At 38.3% G+C, this 15440-nt stretch overlaps 2 protein-coding genes across 4 annotated transcripts in view; one reads left to right on the top strand and one right to left on the bottom strand.

The window, feature by feature from the left end:
• The first annotated feature begins 517 nt into the window (after nucleotides 1-517).
• On the top strand, nucleotides 518-5350 carry LOC139968096 (transmembrane protein 128-like). Its single transcript, XM_071972453.1, has 4 exons — nucleotides 518-739; nucleotides 2012-2204; nucleotides 3300-3461; nucleotides 4143-5350. Exons 1-4 carry the CDS (start codon nucleotides 619-621, stop codon nucleotides 4255-4257), a joined length of 591 nt encoding a protein of 196 aa, XP_071828554.1. The 5' UTR covers nucleotides 518-618; the 3' UTR covers nucleotides 4258-5350.
• Nucleotides 5351-5869: 519 nt separating this feature from the next.
• LOC139968090 (rho-related BTB domain-containing protein 1-like) overlaps nucleotides 5870-15440 on the bottom strand; it is a 62792-nt gene continuing 53221 nt past the window's right edge. For 2 of the 3 annotated variants that reach the window (XM_071972443.1, XM_071972444.1), the window contains exons 7-11: nucleotides 13632-14418; nucleotides 12894-13012; nucleotides 12102-12344; nucleotides 11410-11648; nucleotides 5870-10805 (exon numbers count right to left, since the gene is read on the bottom strand). In XM_071972443.1, coding sequence (XP_071828544.1) covers nucleotides 10799-10805; nucleotides 11410-11648; nucleotides 12102-12344; nucleotides 12894-13012; nucleotides 13632-14418 — 1395 coding nt within the window. In that variant the 3' untranslated portion in view covers nucleotides 5870-10798. Of the gene's footprint in view, nucleotides 10806-11405; nucleotides 11649-12101; nucleotides 12345-12893; nucleotides 13013-13631; nucleotides 14419-15440 lie in introns of those variants that run through there. The other variant, XM_071972445.1, reaches the window with a different exon arrangement.

Genomic DNA, 15440 nt, shown 5'->3' with positions numbered 1-15440 from the left:
TAGCTGGATTCCTGGATGCTGTTACGCATAATGGAATGCAATAATGCTCACCAGAGAAAACAATTTACTAAAAGATACGTCTAAAATGTTAACTAATATATGATTCGTGTAAGCACAGCTGGTGGTCGAATACAGCATTTTTCACTCGATCTTCTAAACCCTATTAATGCAGCCAACAAAATCCTTGAGGCAAGCAACATATTCCTAGTTGGTAAGCTCTTTGGTGTCCTCAAGGCCGTAAAAAGTCATACCGATTTAACAATATTTTTAAATTTCTAGCCTTAATTTCATAATTTAAATCATCCATGTATATGTTTACACCAATTGGCAACATATCAGCCACACGAACGTGTTGCAACAGATCAAACGCTAAGACATTGTCTTGTCTTTCAGATTATTATCATGATACAGGGATGCTTTGGCGTTCCATACTTAACTAATTGTCTACACTTGTGATATGGATACCGCTGTTACGTTATGACCACTGTTAGTGTAGATCAGTGGTTATGACCGTACCAGTCCTCCTATGGTCCCATACAGTTTCCATACATACAGCTTTGTCGTTATACAGTGTTCCATAAGTGAGATCCGACATTTTGAGATATTCTTACTGTCATCATGAGTAGCGAAGCAGATGCTGTCAGACAGAGAGGGAATCGGCCCGTCAAACCAGAGGAAAATGAATACCAACTACGAAGGAGAAGGATAGCAGAAGTCTTTCAGAAAGCCTACGGTCCAGGTAAAGTGTTACAACGATCACGGTACATTGATAAATTATCTAGCCTAGTATCGCATCGCAAACTGTTTGGAATATTGTCAAGTTGTTACAAGTGTAAAGATGTTTTCGGAGTCTTTTCCACAGGAACTATAGAATTCAATGAGAGGGAAAAATTTGAACTATAAATTATTCCGTGCCGCATTTTTTTCATTCTCATAGTAACAACTAAGCTGTAGGCATATATGAGGCTATTGAGTATTGTTAGCGTCTAGCCTACGCTGTAGGCCAACGGTGAACGAGTGCTTTAGCACAGGAACCAATTTAGCGAAATGTTAATTACGTAGCCCCAGAGCAATATACGGCTCTGCGTAGACGCAGACTAGTATGACCATTTTGTTTGGACAAACACAAGCCTTCCCGTAACTTCTGTTGTATGATTCGTTACTCTGTTTGACCAACCCCGTTCAACACTTAGGCTGCAACTGAATGAAATTGATTTAATGTTGAAAAGACAAAAAAATATTTTGTAAACCAACTGGATGCAAATTGTGATACGCAAACTTGATTCTCAAAATAAAATATTTTCATCAGTCATTGATGTTTTAACAAACTGTGTCCATGATAATCTTTGCAGCTTTTATAATTTTTATTCTTAGCGGAGCCTCAGAAGCACTGTGCAACTTAGTGAGATAGGCTACTACTGTTGTTGTCTATAGTTTTATCAAATGTTTTTCAACATCACATTTAGGTTGATTCTTACATTGTGTTTGACTGGGGTGTATTGTTTGTAGGGTGAATATGCCATGTTTACAACTTGTTGCTTGGATTCTTGCCAAGAATAATTGCAAGGGCAAAACAAGTGTCAGCAGGTATGTTCAGTTTTAACTATGTTGTGTTCACTTGTATTTTATAGTACAGCGGCCAGGCTGTTGAAATTTACTTTAATGCACGATAAAGACTGCTATCATTGCTATGTACGTTATGTTAAGTGACCTGACTGGTCTGTTTACAAATTGTTATTGGTAATTATTTTATAGAACTTGCGCCTTGTTTCTTTGATCGGCATTTTTACCACTGGCTATTAATCAAAACTGAAACTGAGGCTAAGAAATGTTTTATTAGATCAGATTGATGAATCATCACAAGTAACAGGAAGTGGTTTTGTTGTGAAAAAATTGTTCAATATCGGTTTGCTGTGGTAATGAGGCTAAAATTTACTGACACCGATTCCAATATCACAAATGATCATCTGCGCAACACTAATAATCACTAAATTGCATTAAAATCTTGCAGAATTTGAAGCCTTGAATAAGTTACCTCCAGAAGAATTGGAAAGGCGTCTCGAAGAAATCAGAAGGCAAGAGGAAGGAGGTCCACCAGGATCACCTTACAATCTACACACTCTCTTCTGGATACTTGCAACTGTTGGCCTTTGTTACTTTACAGATTTTTTGCCAACCGTCCAACAAAGTCATGATATCAATAGGTGAGAAGCTCCTAGTTTAGAAGTTTCAGCTTGGTTAAGGAGAGAATAGTCGGCTATTGTAACTGTTGGTTTAATCGGCCAATGAAGCTTATGCCATGGCAATCAATCCATCCAATAGTCCAATGGTTGGTCCGTCTGTCTGTCCATCTGTCCATTCATGCAATTCCATTGGGAAGCTATATATTGGATGCAGAGTGTTTGATCAATATTTCAATTTTAATTTCTTTATTCCAGTATAAATTAAAAAATTAATAAATAGGATGCAATATTGCTCAAAGTTGTATATTTTTTCCATGCCAGAGGCCTTGAATTATCTTCACACAATATATCCAAGGTTACTTGGGCTCGTTGTAGGTCCAAAACATGAAATGCTTTCAAAAAGCTTCTGCTTTCAGGGATTTAATTTATTCTGGTTGAAAAACTGGTGAAATTTGGTTGGTTGGTGGGGAGGCAGAATATTTTACAAGGGTAATAGTTGAAAGTTCATAATGGTAAATGTTAGGCACTAACCTAATATTGACCAAATTTGTAAAAGTCACCCGTTGGTTGTAGTGTAAGAGAAAGTGCACACATGAGTATAGCAAGAGGTTTCACTTACATATTCTCTGCAAATTTGGCTGAAGTTATTCTTTTTACAGAGGGGCACAATTAACAGCACAGAAAATAGTTCGCCGATCATTTTGAGTATGTTATGTTATGGAAATAAGCAGATGCCACAAAACATAACACTGACTAGGAAATAATTTTTTTTTTAATTATGAGAGGAAAGACATAATCAGTAAACAAATTATTACATGCACCAAGTAACAGAGTTGTTTATAGCCCTGATAGCTGAGCTTGTCACCTCACATAATTGAACCGCTAAGAAAATCAGACCGCCACTGCCATGTAGCACCCAGAACATTATATCAGTTACTAGACTTAAGTTCATTATCAAGGTGATTTGCATTCTTGCAAGGTAGTTTAAATCTTCTGTTATTGGAAAAAGTGCTTTGGTTGGTTGTCAGACCTGATAATTATTCATTTCATGTGATAAGTCGGCTGCTCCAATTCAACTGTTATAAACAATATATTTCTTCCCCTCTTATTCGATAGGGCCTGGTTGTACGTTGGGTTTGGTTTCATAGGTACAAATGTCATGATCGGCTTTTATCTGATCGTGATATGTAGCTGGATCAAGAAGATTGACGACTGGGAACAACACGCCCCCACTGCGGTCCCGTTGGCAACAGCTTTCTTCATGATGGGTGCATTGTGGTGAGTTGAATTCTTTTTCCTTTTCCATTCAGTGGTTTTGTATCAGAGCATATAACTACTGTGTATAGGATACTACAATCTGAAACAATGTAATTTCCACTTGGAAAGCAGATATTTTATGCAATACTAAGCAGTCACATACAAATGCTGGAGAGATAATTGAATGGCTTAGTACAATTCACATCAGGCGCCAGGTGGCTATCCAATTATCACTTTTAGCGCATTTTGGGATTTTTGAAATTTGGAAGACCAATTTCTAATGCGAAAACTGTGGATGTCTCCTGGATGAAAAAGCCACCATACTTAGGTTGGTCAGAGGCCAAACCCATCACCTCCCAGATACTAGGATAAGTTCAGAGAAAACAAGTCAGAGAGAGAAAAAAATGTCACCTAAAAACATTATGTATGATTGAGATGATTAAAATAGGCATTGGATTAGCAAATGTTACAATCGTTCACAAATGAATAAAAATAATATTTTGGAAATATTTGTAACAGATTTATTGCGAAATTTTAAACATAGTTTCATGATTATCATAAACTCATTCTAATGCTGCGCTGTGTTTTTAGTCCTCGATTGGCAATACTTGGTATTGACTTTTCACTGTACATGAAGAAAACCTACAGTAGTTGGACAAAAATAAAAACCCATTATTCTTGTTTCTTTTTCTCTCTCCACAGCATGAATGTAGCCTTGTGGCCTGTCTATGGAATATTGACCCCAGCCTTTCTTTTTACTATCTTTATGGGTTTCATTGTGTCTGTCAGCATGCTACCTTCTTTCAGCCTCTCATGATATAGGGACAATGGTCTCACCCAGTGGAAGATGAAGTAGGAGTTTGTGGAGTATAAAAGAGGCAGTAACAGGGAAAGTGCCATCTTGATATGGGCACACCACTCCAACATCCAAAATCTATGGAGAATTTCTGGGGTTGCTTCAATGGACTTGAAGAGTAAAATTAAATATATTCCATACTACTACTTGGATAATACATGTACATAAGGTTTGCAATAGTGTCTGCTGTATTTCTATTTTACATATTTTGTTTATACTTTAAAATCAATTTCAAAACTCTTGTATAGATAGGTGAATTTTGTCTTGAGGGCCATCAGAGCAATGACTTTTGGCAAAACTATAGATGCTTGCTATTTGGTATTGATAAGGAGATGCTGAAATTTTCAAACCATTCCTGTGTTATTTCAAAGTATACATAGTTTGCATTGTTTTGTGTGCCAAGACTAACAACGAAATTCATTCAGTCTTTGTGGTCCAAGATAGTTTTAAAAAATTCAGAGATGTTTTAAAATTGATCAATATGACCTCAACAGATGTTGAATTATGTCTGAAGAAAACCTTGTTAGCAAGATAATTCCTCAAACTGATCACTTAAAGTGAACAATGGTTAACCTTGAAGATTTTGTTTCAAGAATTACATTTAAGTTTTCATATAAGATGTGACAATGAATCTTCAAACCTGTTGGCCTCTTTGATTGTTACAGTTTGAGGTTTCTGGATTTACATTTAACAAGTTTAAGAGAGCTGTCACTGGGCCACAAGGTGGACACTACCCCAGATGTGTTTCAAAATATTCAAATATTTATTTCCATGAATTTAAATAACAAATTGACGATATTTCATTTTTACTACCTTGTTGTCTTCTGGTACCCTGTGCCCACAGTTTGCTTCAAAGGCTAATTAGTCACTTCGGTATGTCCACTTACGGGAATGGATCACACATTACCTGATTTTAAATTGCTGTCTATAATCTGTCTAAGAGTACCATATCAAAACTTTCATTGATTGACCTTTTTTTTTTATATTTGTATCTTACTGATGAAAGATGGATTATAAAGCAGCCATGTTCATGAATTGGCTATTAAAAACCTTATCACGAATTCTAAACCTCTTTATTTTGGTATATTGTCGTTTATAATTAAACTTTGTTACCAATTCCAGGTGCCTCATGATTCCAATTGATATTAAGCTCTGTATTTCACTTGGAGAGAAGTAAAACCATTTTGTACCGAGTGCTTTCTGTGGATATCCCTCTCGGAACATTTGACTCTGCAGATATACACTTACTTCTACCCTGAGGTAGTTTGTCTGCTAAGCCGGGTTACCATATGTTAAGTTCGTTGAATAACATGGAACATATCCCAAAGTTTAATGTCAACACCCCTACCTTTAAATTTTATCCCAGTGAAATTTGAAGCAAATGCATTAAAAATAACTTAACCACAAAAGTCTTAAAATGGCAGATTTTAAGATTGTACTTATTTGTAGTGATTGGGAACATTTAATGGTTAAATGTTTTGTTCAAGGTCCCAAAGTTTAGCATGCCAAAAATTATTTTCTAAAAGGACAAAAGAGTAGCAAAAGTGTAGCAAGAAATGACAAACAAAATAGCTTTCAAACAAAAATAATGTATTTTTTTTATTTGCAGATCCACATTGTGGATATATTGATAGGAAATTGCGGGTGGTTTTCATCAAACAATGTCTTTTGGATAAAATAGAAAACATGTATAATTGCATTACACCAGTGAGTTTATTTTAAAAATATCTCACAGTATGGCAAGAACCAAATTAAGATTATCAATTAAAGTCTTTTCAGAACATAATCATCTTCAAAAACTGACTGACCAATCAATAATTTCAATGTGAAGTACAAACCTTGTTGGTCACAACAGAATAAAATATGCCATTTTTAGCCAGTTAAACCTTACATTTACACAGACTCTTAAATTGCTTAATCGATTGTGCTACAGTCTTTTATTTCAGATTGATCAAGTATGTGTATCTATTGATTTAATTTTTAATACAATCTTACAAAACTTAAAAACGTCCCCAAAATTCAGTTCGTAATGTGGACAACGTCCAGGAAAATAGGAAAAGATGCAACAGAATGCTAGGAGGCCATGTTCTGTCCTCTGATGTCTAGGAGTTGTGAAAGGGAATCTATTTCAAGGTCAAAGGTTACTTAATATCAAGAACAAGAACAGACTCTTGAACCAACTTGAGTGAATTAAATGTGTTCAAATTTTGAAGTGCTTTGTCTTTGTTCATATTGAATATGGTAATGGCTCCTGGTGTGAAAACTCAAAAAGTATGGCTCAAGTGATCAGGGAGAGACAATTTGAACCCAGAATTGGAGAGAGAAGATGATTAGGAGAGCACATGAAAAATGTGAATACCTCACCATGACGATATCCATGCCCAGAGAAGATCAGTCAGGCCTGGTCCTGGGGACAATTTTCAGTGCCCCATGGCTGAGCAACCCCCACGCCCCCCTCAGCAATTAACAAGAGAGAGACATCTTCGTTTCCTACCAGTTAGTCAAACATTAGTATAAATTATTGGTTTGAACTTTGCTCTACTTTGTGCAACTGTACTATAGGTACTTTCAATGCTTGTCAGTGCATTATCTATCCTAGCAGAGCCTACACCTATTCAAACACACTACATAACCACCTTACAGACTATGACCCCCTCTAACTGAAACTGATAGAAGTCAAATAATGCAAGCACAACAATGAAGGTACATATTTGCACAGCTTGAAACAAAAAATTCAAAATGTCAGCATACTTCACAATACCTATAAAAACAATGCACAGTTTTTGTCTAAACATACAAACTTTTGCTTTACGTCACCCGCGCCCTGAACACCCTTCCGGGTGGATATGCGCACCTTATAAATAAAACGTTACTATTTTTTCTCCTTTTCACATTTTATCAATCAACATATACAATCATCCCTCACTTTACAAACTAAACTTGGACCTTCATTAAAGCCAGAAATACTAAAATCTTGTAAGATCTGTAATTTACATAACAAAGAAAATTGGGAAGCAAGTTCATGAGGTCGATTCTTCTCTTCAGTTGCCATAGTTTCAGTTAAGTAGTGATTATTTAGGTGAGGATAGGAGAGGGGAGACAGACTGTGGAAGGAAGGTGGTTAGGACAGAATGTATGTTATACAACAATACTAATAGGACCAACAAGGACAACAATGGTGCTTACTTTCTTTTAATTTTACACCGATTACATACTCTGAAACTTTACACAAATCAAGTAAGGCCATGTTGTTATTCTGGTCATATTTGATGATGTCACTTCATCAAATGTTTTTTTTTATTGTCACAAGTTACATTTTGGAAGGCGTCTTGACTGCATGTGCAGAGCACGCCAATATGACGTGTAATCCCTCTGTAACGTCCCGGATTTATTTTAGTGAGAGTTATCAACTGATGCTGATGTTCGTTTAATATTGTAATATTTCTCAACAATAAACTTGCTAATTGTTTGACTTGATATACACCCACTAGCTGAAAACACTAAATAATGAAATCTTAGTATGACCGGCCTAGAACTAGGGAAATGGGAGAGTGTGATTTGATTTATTTTTATCTTTCTTGCAAATAATTCATGAATCTCGGTGTCATTATTAAGCAATAATTTATGCCATTCTAGGATTTCTGGAAGCACTTTATATTTATCAATGATCCTGTTTGGGTGGAGTGGACAGCTCCAGCGAAAGCCTAACAACAGGCACTTAGAAGCAACATGACTCTTATCTATAAGTTTGCTGTGTAGACATTGTGCATGTGACATAACAAATAACATAGAAAGAAAACAAATCCCAAAAGACCCAAATAAATAAATTTGTCATCCAGAGGGTAAACAAGAGCTTGAAATGTAGTTAACATACACAAAAGAGTGGAGTATCTTAAAACAAATGTTTTATGCCATTTTGGCAAGATTAAGAATGCACCCTGCCCTCATAGTATCAGCATTGGACTTTAGACTGACATATAGGCGTAGGAGGCGGGGGGCTGGGGGGGCTGCAGCCCCCCCAACCAATTTTTTTGGTGAAAATTCGGGCAATATGCTTAGAATTTTTCGGGCTCCTGGAAGAATAGTAATTTGCAATGTGTTTTTCAATATTTTGGTGAAAATTCGGGCAATATGCTGAGAAATTTTTCGGGCACCTACCTGTACTGAAAGAATAATAATTTGCATTTTTTTCCCCAATTTTTTTTGGTGAAAATTTGGGCAATATGCTGAGAATTTTGCGTGCACCTACGAGTGGCGGAGCGTCCATACAGTCAAAGGGGGCGGATGCCCCCCTGACGGACTCAAATGGACTGCTGGCGCCCTTTCAGCTTTTTACCACTTTTTACTTATTCGCGATTATTGACTTTTTTATTGCGCTCTCAAATACCTATTGACATTTGTCACATTTTGTTGGTGCAATTTTCTGACAAATGGCGATGACACCTATTTATTCTTCGTTTATCTGCAAATTAGCAAGGCCCGGAAAGGGTCATTTCCTGCGATCTAGGGAGTAACTTTACTCAAAAAAATTCTGTACGCTCCACGCCAACCTGTGGTGGCGCTCCGCTTAGATAGTGTCAAAAGCGCCCCTACAGACCATTCTCTCCCCCCCCCGACCAATACCCCCTAGCTCCGCCACTGGCACCTAGTGAAAGATGAAGAATTTGCAATGTGTTTTTCAATGGTTAAACTTATATTATTATTATTATCATTATTATTGTAACGACTTCCCCAATAATTCTAACCAATATGGAAGGGTAATAACACGGAAAATGATTTTATGTTATTGGCAGGTGATGTAATAACTGATGGATGCCTATATGATATGCACATTAACATGCGGAACGCGCGCGGAGCGCGCGAAAAAATTTTGGTTATATTTTTCGGGCATGTCGTTACAGCCCCCCCAAATTAAATGAGGCTCCTACGCCTATGGACTGACACCCTTCCTCAGGACCTCATCAGAACCCAGTAATATATGGGGCTACATCCATTTGAAATCTTAACAAGGAAGTTATAAACGTAGCAATCCATATACAGATAATTTGTGTTCCACAAGTTTATGCCAAAATGATTTATGTTTTCATTGACACACCTTTTGAAGTGTTTGCCGTAAGTTAATTTTTCCTGGTGCAAGTTTGGTACACTACAAATAACGCCAAAATTTCCAGGTACACCTATATATCTTTCCATTGTATGGTAAGACCAGTTTAATCTGATGCAATCAATGCAAATTGTAACTTTACAACATTCTGCAAATAGAAAGACACCAAACTAGTGTATTCTATACTGGGGGCATGAAGTCACAACTCTTACCATAGTTAGCTAAATAAAGTCACCATTCTACCTCAGTTAATTACGGGGATGATGAAATAACCATACCTTACTAGTAACCCTAAGTGAGCATGTTATCACAAATCCTACATCCAGAGAACCTGGAATGTCACACCACCTTTAGCATTGACCCCTATGTAGAAATGATGTCACAACATTTTACCCTAGTAACATTAATGGTGATGATGATGATGATGCGTCACACTTACCATTATTCTGGTGAATCAAATTCGAAACTTAATTTATTAGAAAACTCATAAATTAAGGTAAGTGGAACTTTGACTGTTTTAATAATCGATTCATTGATTCTAGCGATTTAAAATTAATTCTAATGGGTTTATCAATTCCTTGAATTTATTCAATGTAAAATACTCTAAGCTTAAAAGCAAGATTTAGGGATAATATTTTCCCAATTTGAAATTATACAGCAGTACTCTGTATTTTCAGGGGCATCTTTGAAACCAAGCATCTGAGGCATTTTTAACCTCTTTTGCTGGGAAAGAAATATATTAAAGACCATCTATTCCTTTTCGTTTTATTCATTGACAGCCTTGTATAAAGTACCAATGTAGTCAAATACTGTGATGTCTAATTGTATATGTTTCTTGTTGTTAACTTAGTTTTTACAACATATCTAACTTCAAATCGAAGACGTTCTCCTGTCTTTCTGCTTCAGCCTCTGGTTGTGATACGCATAGCTGAATGAAACCCTGATCCCTAAAAGTTGTCCGGGCAAAGTAAATTGTTTAACGTAGGAACTAATCTGTTTTATCTAAGTGCATTAAGTAACGTCTAAAATTATCCATATGTAACTTCCTTACAACTTCTCCAACAGTTGATTCGACTTCGAAATTTGGAAGGCAAAATACTGACCAGCATTACTATACAGTCTAGCAAACAAAACAGGGCAAATATTCATGATAAAGAAAGAAATGGTCGCCCGCCAGTGTTTACAAACCAATGTGAGCCATTGGTACAAGTCACATGATCATCACATGACTCTTAAAACAGAGCATCGACCACTAACGTGGAATCTTCTTGGATTCATCGTTTCCAGATTTGAGGTCAGACGTCGTCGTACAAATCGTTCCGCAAGGTTAATCTTTGGCAAGTATTGTCGGAACCGGAAATCAGAAAGCTCTGCAAAGTCACTGGTCTCATCTCCATCTCATTTTCTGCCAACGAGTTAAAACAAAATAAGAAAACAGTCTACTTGTAAATATAGGTACAAACTTGGAAAAATTGTGAACTCAGGTGGACATATAAGATTCGATCAAATTGTATAAAGATGCCCTTTTGTAGCCGAATGCCTTGGTCAATAGCTATATTTTCCGTTCTCCAGCTTTGTGACATATTTGTCCATGACCATCGGTGAGTTCAATGGTGTGGAGACAGCAAGAGGCATGCACCCCCCAACAACCCCCCCCCCACTCCACTTCCCATTGGCTGTCATCTTGGTATTATTTATTCTTTACGTTGATCACTTTCTGTGCTGAAAAAGCTCAAATGCAAAATATAATGGCAGCATTTTAAGTTTAAATCTTCCTAATGTGAACAGAAGTTTCTCATAAATTTGTCCCCCTTGCCCTAGATTTGATGTCGTCTAGGACCTGTAGCCAGAACATCCTGGATACCCCACTGAACCTGTTCACCTTGCAACGGACTTGTCACAGAGAAGGCCAATGATTGATAAGAATCATACACTCATTTATGCCTTAAAGGTATGTTTTCATGTAATGAGAAATATTAGGCCAAACATCAAGAGAAATCGACACTCACTTCAGGCACCACTTATGCTTCTTTCCACGCTCGTATTCCTTCTTAAGATCAGCTAAGCTCTTCTCGTAGAAATCGGCCTCGTCGATGTAGTGCCGAGGAGGCCACCTCTTGGACTCCAAGAGCTTGATGTCTTCCGGACAAATCTGGCACAAGACCTTGGGCTTATTCTTCTCTATGTTGATGAAATGAATGCTGAGGTAGTGTATGCACCACGCATAGAGTTGGTGAGCATTGTGCCTCTGAAATTTGTAAAAGGGGTCGCCCCAAATTAAAAACGTCACATTGAAGATTGATCAGTTTTATGTTTATAAACCGATGGTTGGCTGGTTTTTATTGGCATAAACACTTGAATGGAACAAAGCATCAAAGGTTACCAATTCATTCCCGAGCTTGGCAAAACAAGAGTGCACTGATAAAGTGAAGACAGGTAAACGAGGACACTTGTAAATGGCTATGTGAAATTTGTGGGAGTTTGTGATACAAAATAACCAAAATTGAGGAATTTCTTCATCTTCAGCTTTGTATCAAACAAAATGAACTTTCGACCTGCTGCCACAAATAAAATTATACCTTCAGCTATCTTCCAAGAATATTTCTGAAAAATCCAAATATGTCCCCCCCCCAAGACATTTCTCCTCTGCTGACATCATAGGTCACTACCCACTCATACCTCACGATGTACCCTTTTTTACCTTTGCACTCTGCAGCAACGAGGTGACGCTCTCATCGATCTCTCCCGTCTTATCCAACTCCCTCTTCAGGTCGGCCACCAAGATGTCTTCGCAGATGGCAACCAGTTGAGGGAGACAGAGAAAGTTGGCAAGTTCTATCAGAGATAAGATATCCTCCCAGGAATTAAGAGAAGGGCATTCGTCTGTGTAGAGGTACTCTAAGAGGTGACAGAAAATGTCCTCCCTGAAGCCTTCAAGTTCCACCTGTCAAGGAGAGACGACAAAGTCAGACGGCTGCATCCAGACAGATGAAATCGCAATGCGATGGAAATACCACTGAGTGGCTTATTTATACTGACACTACCACAGTTTTCCATCTTGGGTTTCCATTTTTTGCGTGATTTTGTTGCATCACTGTCACACAAGATGGAAAAGTTTGTGTTGTTTGGCTAATTCTAGTGAGATTTGTTTCCGTTCCCAGTATTAAACCATCTAATCTTGATAGATCCTTCTTAATATCTTGTTACTTGTTACTTTTTTTTGGTTTTGTGAGGCAATATAGGACAGGTAAACTACTTTGATCAGAGTGCTCACAGAGGGTTTTGCCCCCCCCCCCTCCCCGGATTTCATTCAGTTTTATCTATAGAATATATTGATTTTGAACAACAGTTACATTGCTTCCAGACATTGTTGTTGTAGTCACAAGATTTTACAACAGAGAACCATGACGCATACAAACAGAAATGTAGACGACCAGATTCTAAATGATATTAGTCTAGGAGAAAATTGTTTAAATAGAAAATATAAGATTACCTCATTATACGAGCTTTCTCTGAAGTGACCACCAAGCATGGCCAACATTGGATCACAACGGACCATCAGAAGACACTTATGGGCCATAACTCTACCACCATCCAGCTTGATAGTAATGTCTGTTAAGTAAACAGATACGGATATTCAATGCTTGTCTGAAACAAGAGACCAACAGGCACTATGGTTCCTTGCTTAGTGGAATATTAAAGTGTTGTATATGTCATCACCCTATATCATAATATTTATACCCATATGTACCAGCTATTAACCAACAATTGTATTCCAAGTTTGGGTTCAACCTGATTTAAGGTTGTGGAGTTTAAACTTTTGGCCCATCCCCAAAAATTAGGCCAATAAAAGTTTGAGGCCCAAATAATATTGGGCCCCACAAATTCGGATCCAAAGAATGTGTCCCAAAATGCATTTGAGGACGAATTGTTTGAGTTTCAGATGGCCTACATGTACCAGTTATTAACCAACAACTGTATACCAAGTTTGGCTACAATCCGCTTAAGGTTGCAGAGTTATTACAATGTAAACAAAATATGGGCCCAAATGGTCCCAAATATATTCGGCCCCAAAAATTTGGGCCCAAAGAATGAATCCCAACATGTAATTTGGGGTGGAAATAAATTTGGGCCCGCCCAGCACAAAAATTAGCATCAAATTTTTTGGGGCTCAGATGGTCCAAAAACTTTTAGACCTACATATTCCAGCTATTAACAAACAACTACATACCTGAGAGAATACTCTTCTCCAAAAACAATTCCCTCATTTTCTCTTTACGATGTTGAAGAAATAACTTTGAATTATCCAAGTTAAGGTACTCTTCCCCTTGTCTGATGTTTTCGATCACCCTGACCAAGTCGGTCAATTCCAGCAGGGATGCTGCCATCTCTACGTCATCCAGAGCGCTGTGTCTGTTCACGTAACCAGTGTAGAGGTAGTGAAGAACCGTCCTGAAGGCATCTGGGGTGACTTTACGATCCATGACTACCACGCTCCGAAGGACGGGCCTACCGCTGAATACCTCCTCCTGCTGTTGGAGATGGATGGAGTAAAACGCAGGGTGGTCCAGCAGGTGACCGGGTAAACATCGTATACTCACAGGCACCGATAACTCATCTTCGCTGACCTCGTCCGGGTTGGCCTCGTTCAGTTTACCGTACTGGCCAAAGTGCACACTGCCGATACAAGTTCTGGAATCGGGGCGTGTGCTCTGCTCCCCAGGAGGCAATTGCCTGGAGGTAATAAAGCAGGTGTTTCCATTTGGGGAGATACTGAGGTAGTGGTCCTCCAGATCCAATCTCTTATTGTGGTATTGCATCGTGGAGCTGCTAACACCATTATCTCCCTCGCCTACCGCCGTCGGACTCAGCAGATTTCGGTCCTGAGTTGGGTGGTGGTCGGAGCTGCGGCTCGACCCGCAGCGGCTGGTACATTTCTGATGGTTGACCTCTGACCTACTAGAAAGATCTACGATGAATAAGTCTTGGAAGACGGAGGATGCAGCCATCAGAACCACCTGGGAAAAAGAAACAATCAATAAAAGCAACAATGTTCAGGTTTGGTTACAGTTACTAAAGAGACTGTGAACTTGTTACCATGGATTCCTTATTCCTTATGTCGTATAGGATACAGGTATATTCTTCAAATTAAGTGATCACTTTTGCAATATTTTGTGTCCTTAACAATGTGACTTAAAGAATAAGTTTTGATAAACTGCACAGCTAAAATGACAAGCATTGATATTAAAGAGCATGGAAAATGTTTCATGTCAAGAATTTGCTAGTTATTAACCATAGGTGACTAATTTCATCCTCTTCTAGAATTCAGCTCATTATAACTTGATCTCTTCTGTAAAAAGAGTGAACTGGAAGACTTGATTTGTTCACATTAGCTCTTTAGTTTACAAATATTGGTACTACCATCATCTTCCGTCTATGATAACTACTAGCAAAGGTTGCCACCCAAACATTGGTGCTACCATCATCCTCCATTTGTTATTAGTTCTACTAATAATAATCTGGTCACAGATCCACAGTCCACACCATGAAGACTGAGACCCCAAGTGGAGAACACTTTAACCTTCCCAACCATACCATTAATGACATGCCCCTACAGGGGATTGAATCCTTAGGTAGCCGTCATGACCTAGTACGAATCAGCAGAGAGAGGCTGTGGATGCAACGCCTTCGCACCACATGGGCTCAACATTCAGGAAGGATATGACTAACTTTTCTTCTGTCCCCCCTCCTTCTCCCCTTGTTCCCCCTCCTTCTCCCCTTGTTCCCCTCTCCTTCTCCCCTTGTTCCCCCCCCCATCACTCCTCTTCTCATAGCTCTCTTCCACCCTTTTTTCTCCACACCTTTCTGTCTTTGTCCTTCTCCAGTTTATTCCCTACCCCCTTCCCTAAATCCTCTCTTTGTACCTTCACTGTTTATCTCCTACCTCTCCTCTTCCCCTGTTGCTTTCTTCTCACCATCCCTTGCCTACTTATAATCCCCTTTCATCTATCTCTTTGTGTTCACCACGCTCATTAACCTG

Source organism: Apostichopus japonicus, chromosome 5 (genome assembly GCF_037975245.1).
Source record: "Apostichopus japonicus isolate 1M-3 chromosome 5, ASM3797524v1, whole genome shotgun sequence".
Classification (NCBI taxonomy): domain Eukaryota; kingdom Metazoa; phylum Echinodermata; class Holothuroidea; order Aspidochirotida; family Stichopodidae; genus Apostichopus; species Apostichopus japonicus.
This window is presented reverse-complemented; position numbering and strand designations above follow the sequence as displayed.

Bases quoted from the DNA above. Each gene is read 5' to 3' on its own strand.
- LOC139968096 (XM_071972453.1), top strand. From the start codon at position 619: ATGAGTAGCGAAGCAGATGCTGTCAGACAGAGAGGGAATCGGCCCGTC. The intron at 2,205-3,299 runs GTGAGAAGCTCC...CTTATTCGATAG, and splicing joins CAAAGTCATGATATCAATAG to GGCCTGGTTGTACGTTGGGT. The intron at 3,462-4,142 runs GTGAGTTGAATT...CTCTCTCCACAG, and splicing joins TTCATGATGGGTGCATTGTG to CATGAATGTAGCCTTGTGGC.